The 15,203-nt window shown below is 44.2% G+C and overlaps 1 protein-coding gene across 9 annotated transcripts in view; it reads right to left on the bottom strand.

Moving 5' to 3' along the window:
- The window catches only part of dnmt3bb.1 (DNA (cytosine-5-)-methyltransferase 3 beta, duplicate b.1), a 352,173-nt gene that overhangs the window by 61,506 nt on the left and 275,464 nt on the right, over nt 1-15,203 (bottom strand). For all 9 annotated transcript variants that reach the window (XM_072514981.1, XM_072514983.1, XM_072514985.1 and 6 more), the window contains one exon: nt 3,758-3,906. In XM_072514981.1, coding sequence (XP_072371082.1) covers nt 3,758-3,906 — 149 coding nt within the window. The remainder of the gene's footprint in view (nt 1-3,757; nt 3,907-15,203) is intronic.

Below are 15,203 nucleotides of genomic sequence, written 5' to 3'. Positions count from 1 at the left end.
TGGGGAGGGAAGGTGGCCAGAGTGAGAAAGGTGCTGCTACAGAGGGGAAGGCAGGCAGGGGGTTTGGGTCTCCCGAACCTGTTGTACTACTACTGGGCGGCGAATGTGGAGAAGGTGCGGAGCTGGGTCAGAGGGGTTGATTCTCAGTGGGTCAGAATGGAGGAGAGTTTGTGCAGGGGGTCGGGGCTGAAGGCACTAGCAACAGCGCCGCTCCCGATAGCTCCGGGGAAATATTCAGGGAGTCCGGTAATAATAGCTTCATTGAAAATCTGGAGGCAGTTTCGCCAACACATCGGGTTGGGGGTAAGGTCAAGGGACATGCCGATTCGGGGGAACCACAGATTTGAGCCAGGGAGGTGGGATGGAAGTTTTCGGAAATGGGAAGAGGGGGGGATTAAGACGCTAAAAGATTTGTTTCTTCGGGTTCGGTTTGCAGGATTGAGGGAGCTGGAAGCAAAGTATGGGCTAGAGCAGGGAGAAGTGTTTAGGTACATGCAGGTTCGGGATTTTGCCAGGAAGGAGATACAGAGCTTCCCAGAGGAACCGGCCTCCACATTGCTGGAGGAGGTGTTGACTACAAGGGGACTGGAGAAGGGGACAGTGTCAGCGGTGTACGGAGCTATTTTGGAAGGGGATAAGGCACCACTGGAAGGGATCAAAGCAAAGTGGGAGGAGGAGCTGGGAGAGGTTATCGAGGAGGGGTCTGGTGTGAGGTGCTCCGGAGAGTGAATGCCTCCACCTCATGTGCGAGGTTGGGGCTGATACAGCTGAAGGTGGTATATAGAGCGCACCTCGCGAGGGCGAGGATGAGCCAATTTTTGAAGGAGTAGAGGATGTGTGTGAGCGTTGCCGGGGAGGCGCTAATCACTTTCATATGTTTTGGTCCTGTCCAAAGCTAGGGGAGTACTGGAAGGAGATGTTTAGGGTAATTTCCAAGGTGGTGCGTGTGAAACTGGACCCCGATCCCCGGGAGGCCATATTCAGGGTGTCGGACCAGCCAGGGTTGGAAACGGGTGCGGAGGCAGATATCATAGCCTTCGCCTCGTTGATCGCCCGAAGGCGGATCCTGCTTGGATGGAGAGCAGCCTCTCCACCCAGTGCCCTGGCGTGGCGGGGGGACCTGTTGGAATACTTGACCCATGAGAAGGTTAAGTTCGAACTGAGGGGAAGCTCGGAGGGGTTCTACAAGTCATGGGCACTATTTATTATGCACTTTCAAGAACTGGATAACATCGAACATCAGTTAGGGGGTGGGGGGAGGGAGGGGGGCTGTGTAGATTAAGGATGACTATGGGTAATCCCTGATTCCTTTTTGTCATTTGTTTATGTAAACATGCTGGCTGATGTTTGGGGGTTGGTGGGCGGATGGGATCGTTGTTATTGTTATGGGGATTGACATATCTTGCTGATTATTGTTTATTGTTGATGGGTGTAAATGCAGGAGAAAATGTGAAAAAGGAGAATAAAAATATTTTAAATATATATATATATATTATTCCTGAATATATATTAATAATCTATATATTACAATCTATATTAATGATGAATGACAAGGAGGCATAGGGCAGGATTCACCGAGCAACCCGTTGCAAAACAGAGGCAGCACGCCATTGGCCGGTGGCAGGATCTCGCCGTTCTCAACGGGGTTTCCTGGAAGATCTCGCTGGCGTGCACAGCTGGAAAATCACGCCCCAACAGTAGGGTATCTAAGTTTGTTATCAATACAAAGCTCGTTGGGATTTTAAAATGTGAGGAGGACACAAAGAGATACAGACAGGTTAATTGAGTGGCAAACAAGGTGGTAGATAGAGTATATTGTGGGGAAATGGGATGTTATTCCTTTTGGTAATAATAGAAAAGCAGAATATTTTTAACAGGTGTGAAACTTTTAAATGTTGATGTTCAGAGAGACTTAGTTCACTCGTACAGGGAACATAGAAAATTAACATGCAGCTGCAGCAGGCAATTGGCAAAGCAAATGGTATGATGCCCTTTATTGCAAGGGGATTGGAGTGCAATATAAAGGAAGTTGTGCTGCAATGTGCACAGTATTGTGGCTGTGGTCACACAATCTCTAAGGAAGGACATATTTGCCTTGGTGTTGGAACAGTGATTGGTGGGGGGTCAGTAGAATGGCTCCTGGGCCAAGAGTGTTGTCCTATAATGAGAGGCTGAGTAATTTGGACCTCTGCACTCTGGGAGTTTAGAAGAATGAAAGGTGATCTCATTGAAACATATACAATGGAATTCTCCGTAGGCGGGATCCTCCGCTCTGCCTGCAGTGCACCCATGCTCACGAGTTTCCCGACAGCGTGGGGTGGTCACAATGGAAAATCCCATTGGCTGGCTGCCGGAATGGAGGAGCCCACTGCTAGCGAGGGCGCGCTGCACAGGAAAATGCTTCTGGCGGACTGGAGAATCCCACCCATAGGAATTTGAAGGAGCCTGATAGAATAGACACTGAGAGGTGGCTTCCCCTGGCTGGAGTATCCAGAACATGGGCACAGTCTCAGGATAAGGAGTCAATCATTTGAGACAAAGATAGGGAGAAATTTCTTCATTCAGGTCTAAATAAATTTTTGCCAATTAAGGGGCAATTCAGCATGGCTAATCCGCCTACCCTACACATTCACGCCAGCGAAATCTTCCAGGAAACCCCATTGACAATGGCGAGACCAGAAGATCCCTACACATATTTGAGTTGAGACCCACGCAGACACGCGGAGAATGTGCAAACTCCACACGGACAGTGACCCGGGGCCGGGATTGAACCCGGGTCCTTGGTGCCGTGAGGCAGCAGTGCTAACCACTGCGCCACCGTGCCACCCTTCTTCATTCAGGGCAGATTCTGCCACTCCATTTTGCACAGTATTGTTCTTCTCAGTCTCCACTGTATTTGTTTTACTTGGGGAAAGAGAAAAGGGATGAGAAAGGAGGTTTGCAGTCAAACTGCACAAAAGGTACAATACTGCTAATAGCCATGACAATGATAGCCCACTTGAATTTTATTGCCTCAGGTTTTTTCAGAAGCAGTAAGACCATGATTAGCATCAGTCAGTCTTGTGCCTTGCTGCATAAAACAGGTGGACAATATCTTGTTTAATAGAGAAAATTATTCCATCCCTTTTCCCTTGGGCAAGAATAAGAAAGTGAGAGCAGAGGGCTTTTTCCTAATGGCAGATTTCATCGAAATATGGGTGTCTCTGATAGAATATGTCAATAACATCACCCTATGCATGAACTGCAAGAGTAGCTTTTTTATTGAAGAAGCAAATTCCTGCTCCAATCAATATATTAATCAAGCAAGTCCATGTTTTTTTCAAAAATAAAGCTGGTAGAACGTCTTTCTTAAATATGGCTATTTGTACCTCCAGGCCATTTGCGTACTCTCAACTACAGCCAATAAATACGTTTTTATATAACTTAGTGTGTCTGACCGTATGTTTTTGTTGCCCAGTGTGTTGTGATTGCACCATTTGCACTGGATTTGCTGTATATTCAAACAATACAGCTTTCCTCTTTTACATATGTAGTGAAAATTGTAAAGGAGCACATACATACAAATCATAGCCATTTCCACTCACTTTCCTTTATCTTTGCCAATGGACAAATGGGCCAATTCAGTCAATGATGTTTTTAAATTCATTCTTCATTAATAAGGGTCACAAACAACATGTCATACTTCAATACGATTGTCAAAATTACACATTTTAAAAACTGAGAACAGGTGAGAAGCTGAACAGAATTTAAATACTACCTCCAAGAAACGTGAAATGTCCCTTTTATCATTGACACCCATGGCAACAACATTTTCAAATAGCCAGAAGAAAGGCCTGTCTTCCCACTCCTTTGGTTTGGTGTCATGAAGGAGTCGGTAGAATTCAAAGAAGAGTCTTCCTGTGCCCTCTGCAACAAAGCACAACAAAGCCACGCCGATAAATAAAATTTTAATGAGACTGATTTAACCAGCCCACAACTTTCCACTCTTCATTAGCACCAACCAATGTCCACAAGAACATTTATGCTTGCACCAATTTGGATCTGGGTAGATATTCTTAAAAAGCAGTTCAAGGGCTGACCTTTTCACAAACCCGGTTATATGCATTCTTCATGTCAGGAGGACTGTTCTAAATGAGTGAAGGAAGAGAAATTCAAAGCAGAGTTCTGGTTCTCGATTGCTATCCAGTAATCCCTGCCAGTACTATCTATATGTAGATGCTGAGTGGACACGATCATGCTCAGCTTCTCTCCACTGATGAGGTGCCTGCTGACACTCCTGTCAAGCACACACAAGATGGCCACATGTAACTGGAGAACACCATGCAACCTTGTCCCAACCTTCAGTAGGGCAGGGGCAGTGAGAGAGGAAGAGCCAGAAAATGTGACATTTTTAATATAGTTCTTGCTACAAAAATACCAACTATTGGACAACCCTAACTTCCACATTGTTTGAAGCAATACATAGTCATCAGTCATGATCTTTTATTCAAATGACTTGATGTGACAAAGTCATGTCACAAAAACATTTCACCCACACAAACATAAAATATAAACATTAAGTTACACAAATGTCCTAACATACATTATTGAGCATTGACATTATTATAAAGGTGACCTGTGCTAATGCATCTTGTTTGCTTACCTTTTTTTTCAATTCTTTCAGTTAAAGTATAAAAGAGGAACTAAGGTCTGTGTACCATTGAGTGTTGTTGTTGGTGAGCTATGGTTCCACATTCCTCCACTAGGACCCAAAGTGTGGAAATGGATGCGCACATACAGGGCTGTTAATATGCCTGCGTGGGAGTGAAACCTGAAACTAACATTTGTGCAATGGGTTCGAATTTACGAAGGGGGGGGATGAGGAATATTGTTATAAGTTTTGTTATTTCTTTGAATATATAATAATTTGATGTATTTGTGTTATGTTCTGACAATCTAGATTAAGATGTTTGTAATGTCTTAGGTCACAATTTATTTTTTCAAATGTTTAAACAGCCTGGCCCAATGAGTGGGGCTTAATCTTATTAATACAGGTTTTCCCCTATCAAATGTTTCACTAGATGTATGGATTTTTTGGGGGAAATAAAAAATCCAGTGGTGGCAGGAGATTCGCGTTCCGCCTGCAATCTTGCCAGCTCTGTATTTGTGGGGGTACTTTTAACACTGTGCCGATCGTTCATGCTACCCACACTCAGGCAGTAGTGTGACATTTGACTATTTAAAGCTGAGTGATGAAACTTTGGTAGATTTGCTGATACCGTTTTCTGTCATTTGTCTGCAAGTCGATGACTTTTTTAAGCAATGATTTTGGAAACAAACATCTGTAGACAAATGTCAGAAAACTGCCTTTTAGCAAAAGCTCTGTGAATTCAAGACTTCTTGCCATATTGTATGAAATATTTGGCAATTATTGAGTCAATTAAATCCGCGAGACATTGAAATGTTGGGTTTGTCAAGGAGAGTTATTGATATACTATCAACTAAAACAGGGGTCTCATTAGAAAATAAAATATTAACAAAGCTCTTCAATCCTAACCATTAAATATTCATGATGAGGAAATTTATTCCACTTACATTCCAATATCTAAATTCTGCCAAATTAACTTATCTGCACCAATATAACTACTGTGGCTAGCTCTGTAACCCTGTTGGGTAGAAATTGCTATTAGATATGTAATCATACAATCGCTTAACAAATAAAATCAAATTCTTCTCTTTCCTGCTTTAAAATAAATGTGTTTATGCTTCTTCTGAAACAGTAAAACTGAGATGTTATTGCATTTTATTCATATAACATTAAGATTTATATATTTGAACTATGATGCCAGATAGCCTTTTTAACAAGTGGTTTGTGGTGAGAGAAAACTTTGAACCAACACAGTGGATAGTACGGTTGAGTCAGCTAACTGCTGGAACAAAATAATCTATGGCAACATTATTCATTTCAATGAGTTTAATGTACAGATGCTTTACTGTTACTCAGCAAAAGCAAAGATCCTGGAGTTTAAAAGTGTCTATGGTATAAGTCCTCGGGAATGTTTTCGCTCAGTTGAAAAGTTTGTGCAGAAACGTAATTTATTTCTAAAGTGATCACTTAAAAGGTTTGGGAAAATTCAATTGCAATCAAAATAATTCAATTAAATTTTGCTGTGCATTTCCAATATATTCCCACGGTTGTTTGTACATTCCTGCTAAATTGTTAGAATTACTGCTTTCAATGCATTATTAACAAAATGTTGCGAAATATTTTGGTAATTAAAAAGATTATATATTTTTTAAAAACAAAGCGTACAAGTTTCTAACAATGGATTGAATGCATCTGCTCACACAATTACCCCTTTCTCTTAGTTGTTCTCTCTTATGGTGATGCTTAGCTGCTAACCAAGCTTGCCTTTTTCACTGCTCAGGTGTTATTCGTGGGGAAGGTGTTGAAAGGAGTATACATATCCTGACGTTAATTATAAATCCATTACTGAGGGATGTTGCTCTATATTGACAGTTGCTATCCTTGGAGGCCAGAATATTGGAAGGACAGAAAAATTAGAAGGAAATGACTAGCTTACTTGCTCTCAATGAATACTCTTGCAACCTGGCAACTGGGACAATGTTTAATAATCTTTTTAAAGAAACAATGTTGCCTTTTGAAAGATAAAAAGTGCTTTTCAGTCACATGGCTGCAGTACAAAAAGTAAAATGTAACAGGAAAATAGACCGGTATCGTGCTCCTTCTTCCATATAGCTGGGTAAGTAGTTATAGCTCAATGTCAAAGTTAACAATCCATTCAATTACTTCAGCGGACGCAGTGTGAATGGCTGTGATGCCACCAGGAATGGATCTCTCAGGGCAGAAGTTGAGAATATGGGCAATGGTTTGACATAGATTGTCACGGTCACAATTTGAGCTGTTCCTCATGTTCCACTTTAGGAGCAAGTGGCCACGTCTTCCCTGGCCCGTGCCCAAGCGGTTGAGAGTTGCACAGATATTCCAGGGAAGGTTGAAACTGGGACTTCACCACTCGGGTCAGTTACCAGATTGCTTCTGGAGTCAACCAAGATGTGTGTCATTGAGTGGAGGGGTTGTTGTCAGTTTATAGTGTGTGGAATGTGTTTCAGGAAAGTTAACGGGATTTCAGACAGGGTTTATTGATGCCCTGTGTCACTGGGAGCATTTTGTTAACTGTCAGTCTGTGTGTTCTTGGTTGTAGTGTGTTGGAAATGTGTGATTTGTGACCAACTAGGAACTGATATTTGAATAAAAATAAAATCATCCCTTCAGTTAAGAATCTGAGGAAAACCATACTAATGCGTGACATGATGGCACAGTGGTTAGCATGGAGGCCTCACAGTGCCATGGACCTGGGTTTGATTCCGACCTCAGGTGACTGCGTGTGTGGAAGTTGCACGTTCTCCCCATTTCTGCGTGGGTTTTCTCTGGGTGCTCCGATTTCCTCCCACAGAACAATGATGAGCAGGTTAGGTGAATTGGCCATGCTAGATTGCCCCATTGAGTCAAAGGATGCGTAGGTTAGGTGGGTTTATGGGGTTACAGGGGGGGAATGAGACTAGGTAGGGTGCTCTTTCAGAGGGTCGGTGCAGACTTGATGGGCTGAATGGCTTCCTTTGGCACTGTAGGAATTCTATGATTCTAATGAATTGTGTGTTCTACTATACAAGTTCACTCAAAAACCTTCACAACACTCTGCAGGCCACACCTGTTCCCATACTGGGTCCCAATGTAAATGCTGGTGGGGATGTTTGGAAACTGGCCATGCTGGGTAAGCATGAAGATTGAGTGTCTCCTGAGCCAATCTATTAAACAAATTACTGATTTTAAATTCTATTCAAGTAACACATTTACTGATTATAAACATATTAGCAGAGCAGACTCAATTAGCCGAATGGTCTACTTCTGCTCCTATGTCTTATGGTCTTGTAGTGAACCTACCCATTTTTTAAAGCCAAATGCACTAGTACTGTAGCAATGGAGTTATCTCACAGGCAGCTGAATAAGAACTGGAGGTTTGTGGCTCAAGTGGAGATAACGATGTTGTCTCATGTGAGCTCTACTCAAGTGTCACCTACAAAATGTGCTCAAGTCCTGTACTCGAGTATGAACCCACAACCTTAAGTTGAAGAGCCAAGCTGTCATTTAGACACCGGGTGTGCTTCTGAAAGCAACTTTTCAAATAACTTTTCAAACTTGCCTGCAATACAACTTGCTTTAGACAGAGAACCAGAATATTTTGCAAACCTAATTATCTGGTCTAGTGCTCTTGTTCATTCCTGTTGGCATATTTCACACATTTGTCAGCTTGATTTAGTGACAGTGCTCTTGTCAGATTAAAAACGTTGTGGGTTCAAGCCTGTATGATACAGTAGGTAGTAAACTGAGCACTGGATTTTACACACTGACATCCATGCCTGCATCTCACAACTCAGCAAATACACTCACTGTTAATATTGAAAAAGTAAACCATTTCATTATAGGAAGAATTTTGAATTAACACTTTCCAACCTGGAATCATTAGGAATTCCCACTATTTTCAGTGTTACACAAATGTCCAATTTCAGAACACTAAAATGAATACTGTATTATTAAATATTTAAAATAATAACTCCAGCAGCATATACATTGTAAGCTAGTGAGGCATCTTTTGTGAATGATCTCCTGATATACAAAATTAAATAATTGAGAATAGTATAATTGCTCTGGAGCTTGAAGAGGGGCTGTGCTGACAGTGTGACCAGGATATTATATCTTGTGTACCAAATTATTTATTGTACCTACACTACCAAAAAGCAGGACAGTGCTACCTATAGAACAAACAGAAAGCTACTGGGAGAACCATCCCTGTGGTGTTCTCTTGCAGCTCCTTCAAGCAGCCTGATGCTTACAGGCATTTCTGACTGAAGAGATAGAAAGAGAGGAAAGGAAATTATAGAAAATAGCTTGGAAAAAGAAATATGAATCAGTACTTACCTGACTGACCCAGAATCTCCAAAACAGGTAGTAAAGTCTTGGGATATAGTGAAAGAGTACTGATGGCTGAAAACCTTGGAAGAGTGCAGGCTCTCAGTACCATCTCTCTGATGATACGGTATGGTGTAGACTGAGAAAGTTTAAGTCTTCCAACACATACGAGTGAGAAAGAAAGGGAGACATCAGAAAATGGAGGTAAACAGACACAAAGAAAGGGAGCCATCTGGAAAAAGAGATAAAGGGAGAGAATAATAAAGGCAGGCATCAAGGAGGAGTGGAGATAGATAAAATATTATGTGAAGCAGGGATTTTCCGAGCAGAAGATTGGAGGATTCCAGGCCAAAGAGAGACACAAAACAGCAGGTGCACACATCATAGAGAAAATTGAATAAGGTAAATCAGAACTCAAAAGAACTAAGATTCAGATCATAAATATAGGAGAAAGCAAGGAATCATCAACAGTTACAAACATTCTATAAACACATACAATATACAACCGGATTGTATTATACTTGGAATTAACTTTTATGTGATTTTCACACAGGGCGGCATGGTAGCACAGTGGTTAGCATTGTTGCTTCACAGCTCCAGGGTCCCAGGTTCAATTCCTGGCTTGGATCACTGTGTGTGTGGAATCTGCACGTTCTCCCCATGTCTGCATGGGTTTGCTCCGGGTGCTCCGGTTTCCTCCCACAGTCCAAAGATGTGCAGGTTAGGTGGTGTGGCCATGCTAAATTGCCCTTATGTGTCCAAAGAAAAAACTTAGGTAGGGTTACTGGGATAGGGTGAAGGTGTGGGTTTAAGTGGGTGCTCTTTCCAAGGGCCGGTGGAGATACGATGGGCCGAATGGCCTCCTTCTGCACTGTAAATTCTATGATACTCTTAGAAGGGGAGAGAGTAAATGAAAAAGTACTTTTAATACTGTGAAATTATTTCAATTTTGGATGGCACCTTCACATACTTTATATCCCAATCCTAGTCAGCACATAAATGTCCTCCTACCAATGGAAGGGAAACTGATGCTGTAACAAAAGTCATGGATGTGCTACAGACATAAATTTCATATGCAAAGCAGAGAAACAATCAATGATGTGGAACCCACTTAAAATACATTTAAAAGTGGGGGCAAAACCCACTTACATTCATCACTGGAGTAAAATAGAGTTGTACAGAGGCATTAGAAAAAATCTTCTTTCATGGCAAAAGCTTTAGACTATTGTCTTAATCCTCGACCATGAAAAGTCAAATTCCCACTATCCTTTCTCTACCATTATCGAACTAAATTATTCAACATGATTGAATAAACAAGCTTTCCACAGTTGCACGTGCCTTTAATTGGTAATAATACTGTGTGTGAGGTGGAGTAGGCTGGGAGTTATTTTAGAACAAAGCAGTCTCCCCATAAAGATCGTGAGCTGGATTCTCCGATCCCCGACGCTGAAATCGGCGACGGGGCGGGGAATCCCCGATGACAACAGAATCGGGGGCGGCGCCGCTTTTGCAATGCTCCGCCCCCTGAAAAGCCGGAGTCCCGCCCCGCGATGCTCCATCCAAGACTGGCCGAGTTCCTGTCTCACACTCAGCGTGGTGGCTGTGAACTCAGTCCAGCGCCGTCACAGTTGGGGGCGAGGGCCGATCTGCGGGCAGGGAGGGCTTTATTCGGGGCTGGGGGCACTGTGGGGGGGGTCGGTCTGGGGCGCGCGAGCGGCCGAGGGGAGGGCTGTTTTTGCGATCCGCAGGCTGCGTCCGCCATGAAGCACGGTCGCCGCCGTGCACCTGCACAGTCGCGGACCCGGCAATGCTCCAGGCCATATCGGCAGCTAGAGCTGGGAGCTCTACGCTGCCTGGCTGCTAGGCCTCCCAGAGCAGGGAATCAGTCACCGTTTTGCGCCAGTTTTCCTGGCGTAAAACACCACCGTTTCCGCACTGGCGTGGGGACTTTGTCTCCCAAACGGAGAATCCGGCCCCATAAGTTTAAAAAAATGCTCTAATTATCAGCAAATGTTATGCTGCATAACACTAAAAATGAACAATGAACCTATCAAAAATAGTGGTCTAATGTCAAGCTATCCAAACTCTATTTTCAGTGATAGTTGGTGCATTGACTTTTATTACCCGTGAATGTCCTTCCGCACTTTATACGCTCAACAGATGCCATTTTTTAAATGAACCACTGGCATCTAGTGATGGAAAGCGGACTGTACATCAACCATATTTGGTGGCCACGGGAGTGTGCGGCTGCCTGGCAGGGGTTGGTTAGAAGGCCTGCCTCAGTTTTTTGGAACTTGCTCCAGTTTTAATAAAATCAACTTGGCCTTTCAGCCCTCACTCCTCGCATAATTTCACCTCCATTTGTGCCCCACCTCTCCTCATACCTCCATTCCAACTCTATGACAACTCATGTGATCCCCAGCCACTCCCCATGGCCCTTCTTACTCTCCATGCCAATACTCAATGCCTCCCCAGCCACTCAAGGAGATCACTATCATGCTGAATTGTATCGTAGATGTGGATGTTGTCCATGGATGTCAAGAATGTTCCACAATAGCTTAATAACAAAATGAGAACATATGGACTTGGAAGTGCCTTGCAACAAGGATTATTAATTGGTTATGAGGTAGGAGGCAGAGAGCAAGGGGCAACAGGTTTGTTCTCGGATTGACAGGATGTGTCAAGTGGTGTCTCCAGGGCTCTGTATTAGGCCTCAGCTTTATGTATATATTGAAATGAAATGAATGAAAATCGCTTATTGTCCACAAGTAGGCTTCAATGAAGTTGCTGTAAAAAGCCCCTAGTCGCCACATTTCAGCGCCTGTTCGGGGAGACTGGTACGGGAATTGAACCGTGCTGCTGGCCTGCCTTGGTTTGCTTTAAAAGTCAGCTATTTAGCCCAGTGTGCTAAATCAGCCCCATATTATGTCTTGGATGAAGGAATAGAGAGTTGCATGTCCAAGTTTTAAGATAACACCAAGTTAGGAGGAGGCACAGTAAATTGTGATGATAACAGCAGGAAGTTGCAATAGATACTGACAAACAAAGTGACTGAGAAAACTATAGCAGAATGGGATTCAATATAGGGAGGTCATCCATTTTGAATCTGAAAAACACAAACTGGAGCACTTACTTAATGGTGAAAAACCAGGAGAAGTGATGAGCAAAGAAATACATGTCCCTGCACACAAATCAAAAAAGGTCAAGCATAGCCCCATTTTGTTCAGTCGGGAGCTCCGCTCGCCGGAATTCCCCATTGGAATGAGAGATCGGGATGCCATTTTTAAATGGCGTTGCAATCTACAAGACCCCCGAAACGATCCTCGACGTCCCCTCCCCTAGCCCCAACGCACCATAATAGGTGGCACTGCCAAGGTGCCCAGGTGGCACCAGCAGGGCATGCAGCTGGGGGCCTCCGATCCCCTAGGAGACCCCCACAAGTGTAATTCCATCTGGTCCCCGTTTGAGGACCAGTGCTGAACTGCGCTCCCCCGAGGCCTCTGAGGCAAAGGGGCTGAATCCCAAAGCCTCAGGTACCTCGGGAATCAGCACATTAGAGTGAGCCTTACTGCCTCGCTCTAATATGCAGATTTGCCAAAAGGTGATCCCGCCCACAACGGGCAGAGACTTGCATAACAATGTCTTGCGAGATCGCGTTGAATCTCGCTAGGCGTGTCGAGTCAATCCCGGGAGCAGGGTCTCCCGGCTTTCATCGGCCATGCTGCACTGCGGGGAATGGTTTTTCCAGTGCAGCGTGGCCATTGGATCATGCCCGTGGTAAGTTATTACCTCCAAGATCAAAGCCAATTTCTTCAATAGCTCCATTCTTCAATCCTCCCAGTCAAGTTTCCGTTCTTCTCAAAGCATCAAAATGGTCCTAACAAAACCCGCAGTCAATATCATCCATCACAATGACAGTGTTTTTTTTATTCCTTCTTGATTTCTCCACAGTTGACCAAGGTATAATTTCCAACACCCGGGCTTTGTAATTCAGCACCTTGGGATCACCCTTGCATCTTTCCGGTTGCCTCCAGTAATGGCCTCTCATCCTCACATTGCACCATCAGCTTCAAAATCCTTCAAGGAACAATCCTTGGCCTGCTCCTCTTTTCCTAAATGCGTTGTTTATCATTAACACAACCTGGAGACATGGGGTCAATATCTATAAGGACACTGATGTCCTTTCCTTGTAATGATATCTTGCCGTGGTGGAGAGACTTGAACGTACAGTTGATACCAAGAAATGCCATCCAGAGTCTTAAACTCCCAGCAGGGTCACCCATGACGGTAAGGTCGGAGGGGAGCAACCAGATTAAGTGTAATCCAAAACAATTCCTCAACAGCATCAGGCAGAAAATACATGTATAGTATCAATGGCTGCTTTGGGGGATGAAGGCTGCAGCTGTAGAGAGACCCCCAGTCATCGAGGTTCCCATGTCACTGGAACTGCACCTGCCCTCGGTCAAGGACCATGTGTCTGTTGATGTGCAACAGCATACCCATGTTAAAAGATGTCCCACATCAGGCGTCTACCTAGCGGAAACCAACACAACCTCTACACAGACAACCCCTGCACTGATCAGCAAGAGGCGACGGGTACAGGACCATGAGATTTGAACCAGCAAGTAGGCGGTGGAGTTTGATTCAGTTGTCTCGCTCTTGGAATACGATCAGGAGAGCATTTCAGCAGCTTTCTTCACGACTGAGCAGCCCTCTTCAGGATCTACTCTGCTCATCTTGCATGAGGAAAGAGCTAGAAAAGGTGCACTAAAAATAGTCTGTTCCACCCCCAACCTAGCTGAAAAACAGCATCCAGCAGGCTCATCGACCTGCAGTGAAAGTTAAACGCAATTTTGTAACCTGGAATGTGTCAAACCTCATTGATAATGAGCAAAACAATCAACCGGAAGGGAGAACTTTCCTTGTTGCCCGTGAACTCAAGCACTTCCACAATGACACACTGCCCTGCAAGAGACCCGAAGAGTAGGCCAAGGGCAGCTGAGGGAAGATGGTTAACCCTCCTTCTGGAAAGTAAAACCCGCGGATCAGCCTAGGACACATGGAATTGGATTCGCCATCAAGAACAAACTTGTCCAATGCCTCGCAGAGCTCTCTGACAGCTTCAACGAGTACCTAGTGGCCCTCAGTCAACATCTTGCCAAGAACCAATAGGCAATGGTCATGAGTGCTTATGCCCCAATCCTTGATGCCAATGATGAGTCCAAAGAAGGCTTCTACTCCACCCTGGACATCATACTATCCAACATTCTTAAGGAAGATAAGGTCATCCTCCTTGGGAACTTCAACGTCAGGATTGGAAAGGGCTCCCAACTCTGGAAAGTAACCATCGGAAGGGAGGAGTTGAGAATTGCAACTCCAACGGATTCCACTGGTCACCAAATGCACGGAACAACAGCTTGTCATCACTAACACACTGTTCCAACAAAAAGACATGTTGAAGACTTTCTGGAGACATCTGCGATCAAAGACTAACACGTGAGCGACTTTGTCATCGTCCGATCCCGAGACCAAAAGAATGTCCTCATCACCAAGGCGATGTGCAAATGACTGCTGGACATGCCACCGGCTCATCCGCCCCTATGTCCATCAAACTCCACCAGAAGCAGCAGAAGATGAAGAAACAGCTCAGGAAAAAGATCCACGTTGAGCTACCTCAAGAGCCAAGGATACTAATGAACTTCCAATAATGTATTCTCCAAAATCTCCAAATTGTCCATTCTAATGGAGCGGGGGGAAACTGGTAAGCGCTGAAGACAGTCATCATCTCACGCTGTGAAGAAACCATCGGCTACAAGACCGGGAAACACCAAGACTGATTCAACAAGAATGACCACACCATCCAAGACCTCATCGGCAAGAAGAGGAAAGCTCTCCACACCTGGTAAAACATCAGCAAGGCAGAGAGGAGAGCTGAATCAGCCAAGGCGGAGGTTCACCGAAGAACGAGGGTAATCAAACTCCAATGGTGGACTGAGAAAGCTAAAGAGCTGCAACTCCTCACTGGCAAGCATGATACCCAGAGCTTCCACAGTGCCATCAAGGCAATATGTGGACCCAACACCCTAGGCTTCAAACCAATGCAGAGTTAGGACGCAGCCCTCTTGGGAGAGAGAGAAAACATGGGCCTTCGGTAGAGAGAACACTTCTAAGAACTCCTAAACCATGATGCAATCATATTCTTCTTCTTATTATTATTATTATTATGAGGAAG

The sequence above is a fragment of the Scyliorhinus torazame genome, chromosome 8 (assembly GCF_047496885.1).
Source record: "Scyliorhinus torazame isolate Kashiwa2021f chromosome 8, sScyTor2.1, whole genome shotgun sequence".
Classification (NCBI taxonomy): domain Eukaryota; kingdom Metazoa; phylum Chordata; class Chondrichthyes; order Carcharhiniformes; family Scyliorhinidae; genus Scyliorhinus; species Scyliorhinus torazame.
This window is presented reverse-complemented; position numbering and strand designations above follow the sequence as displayed.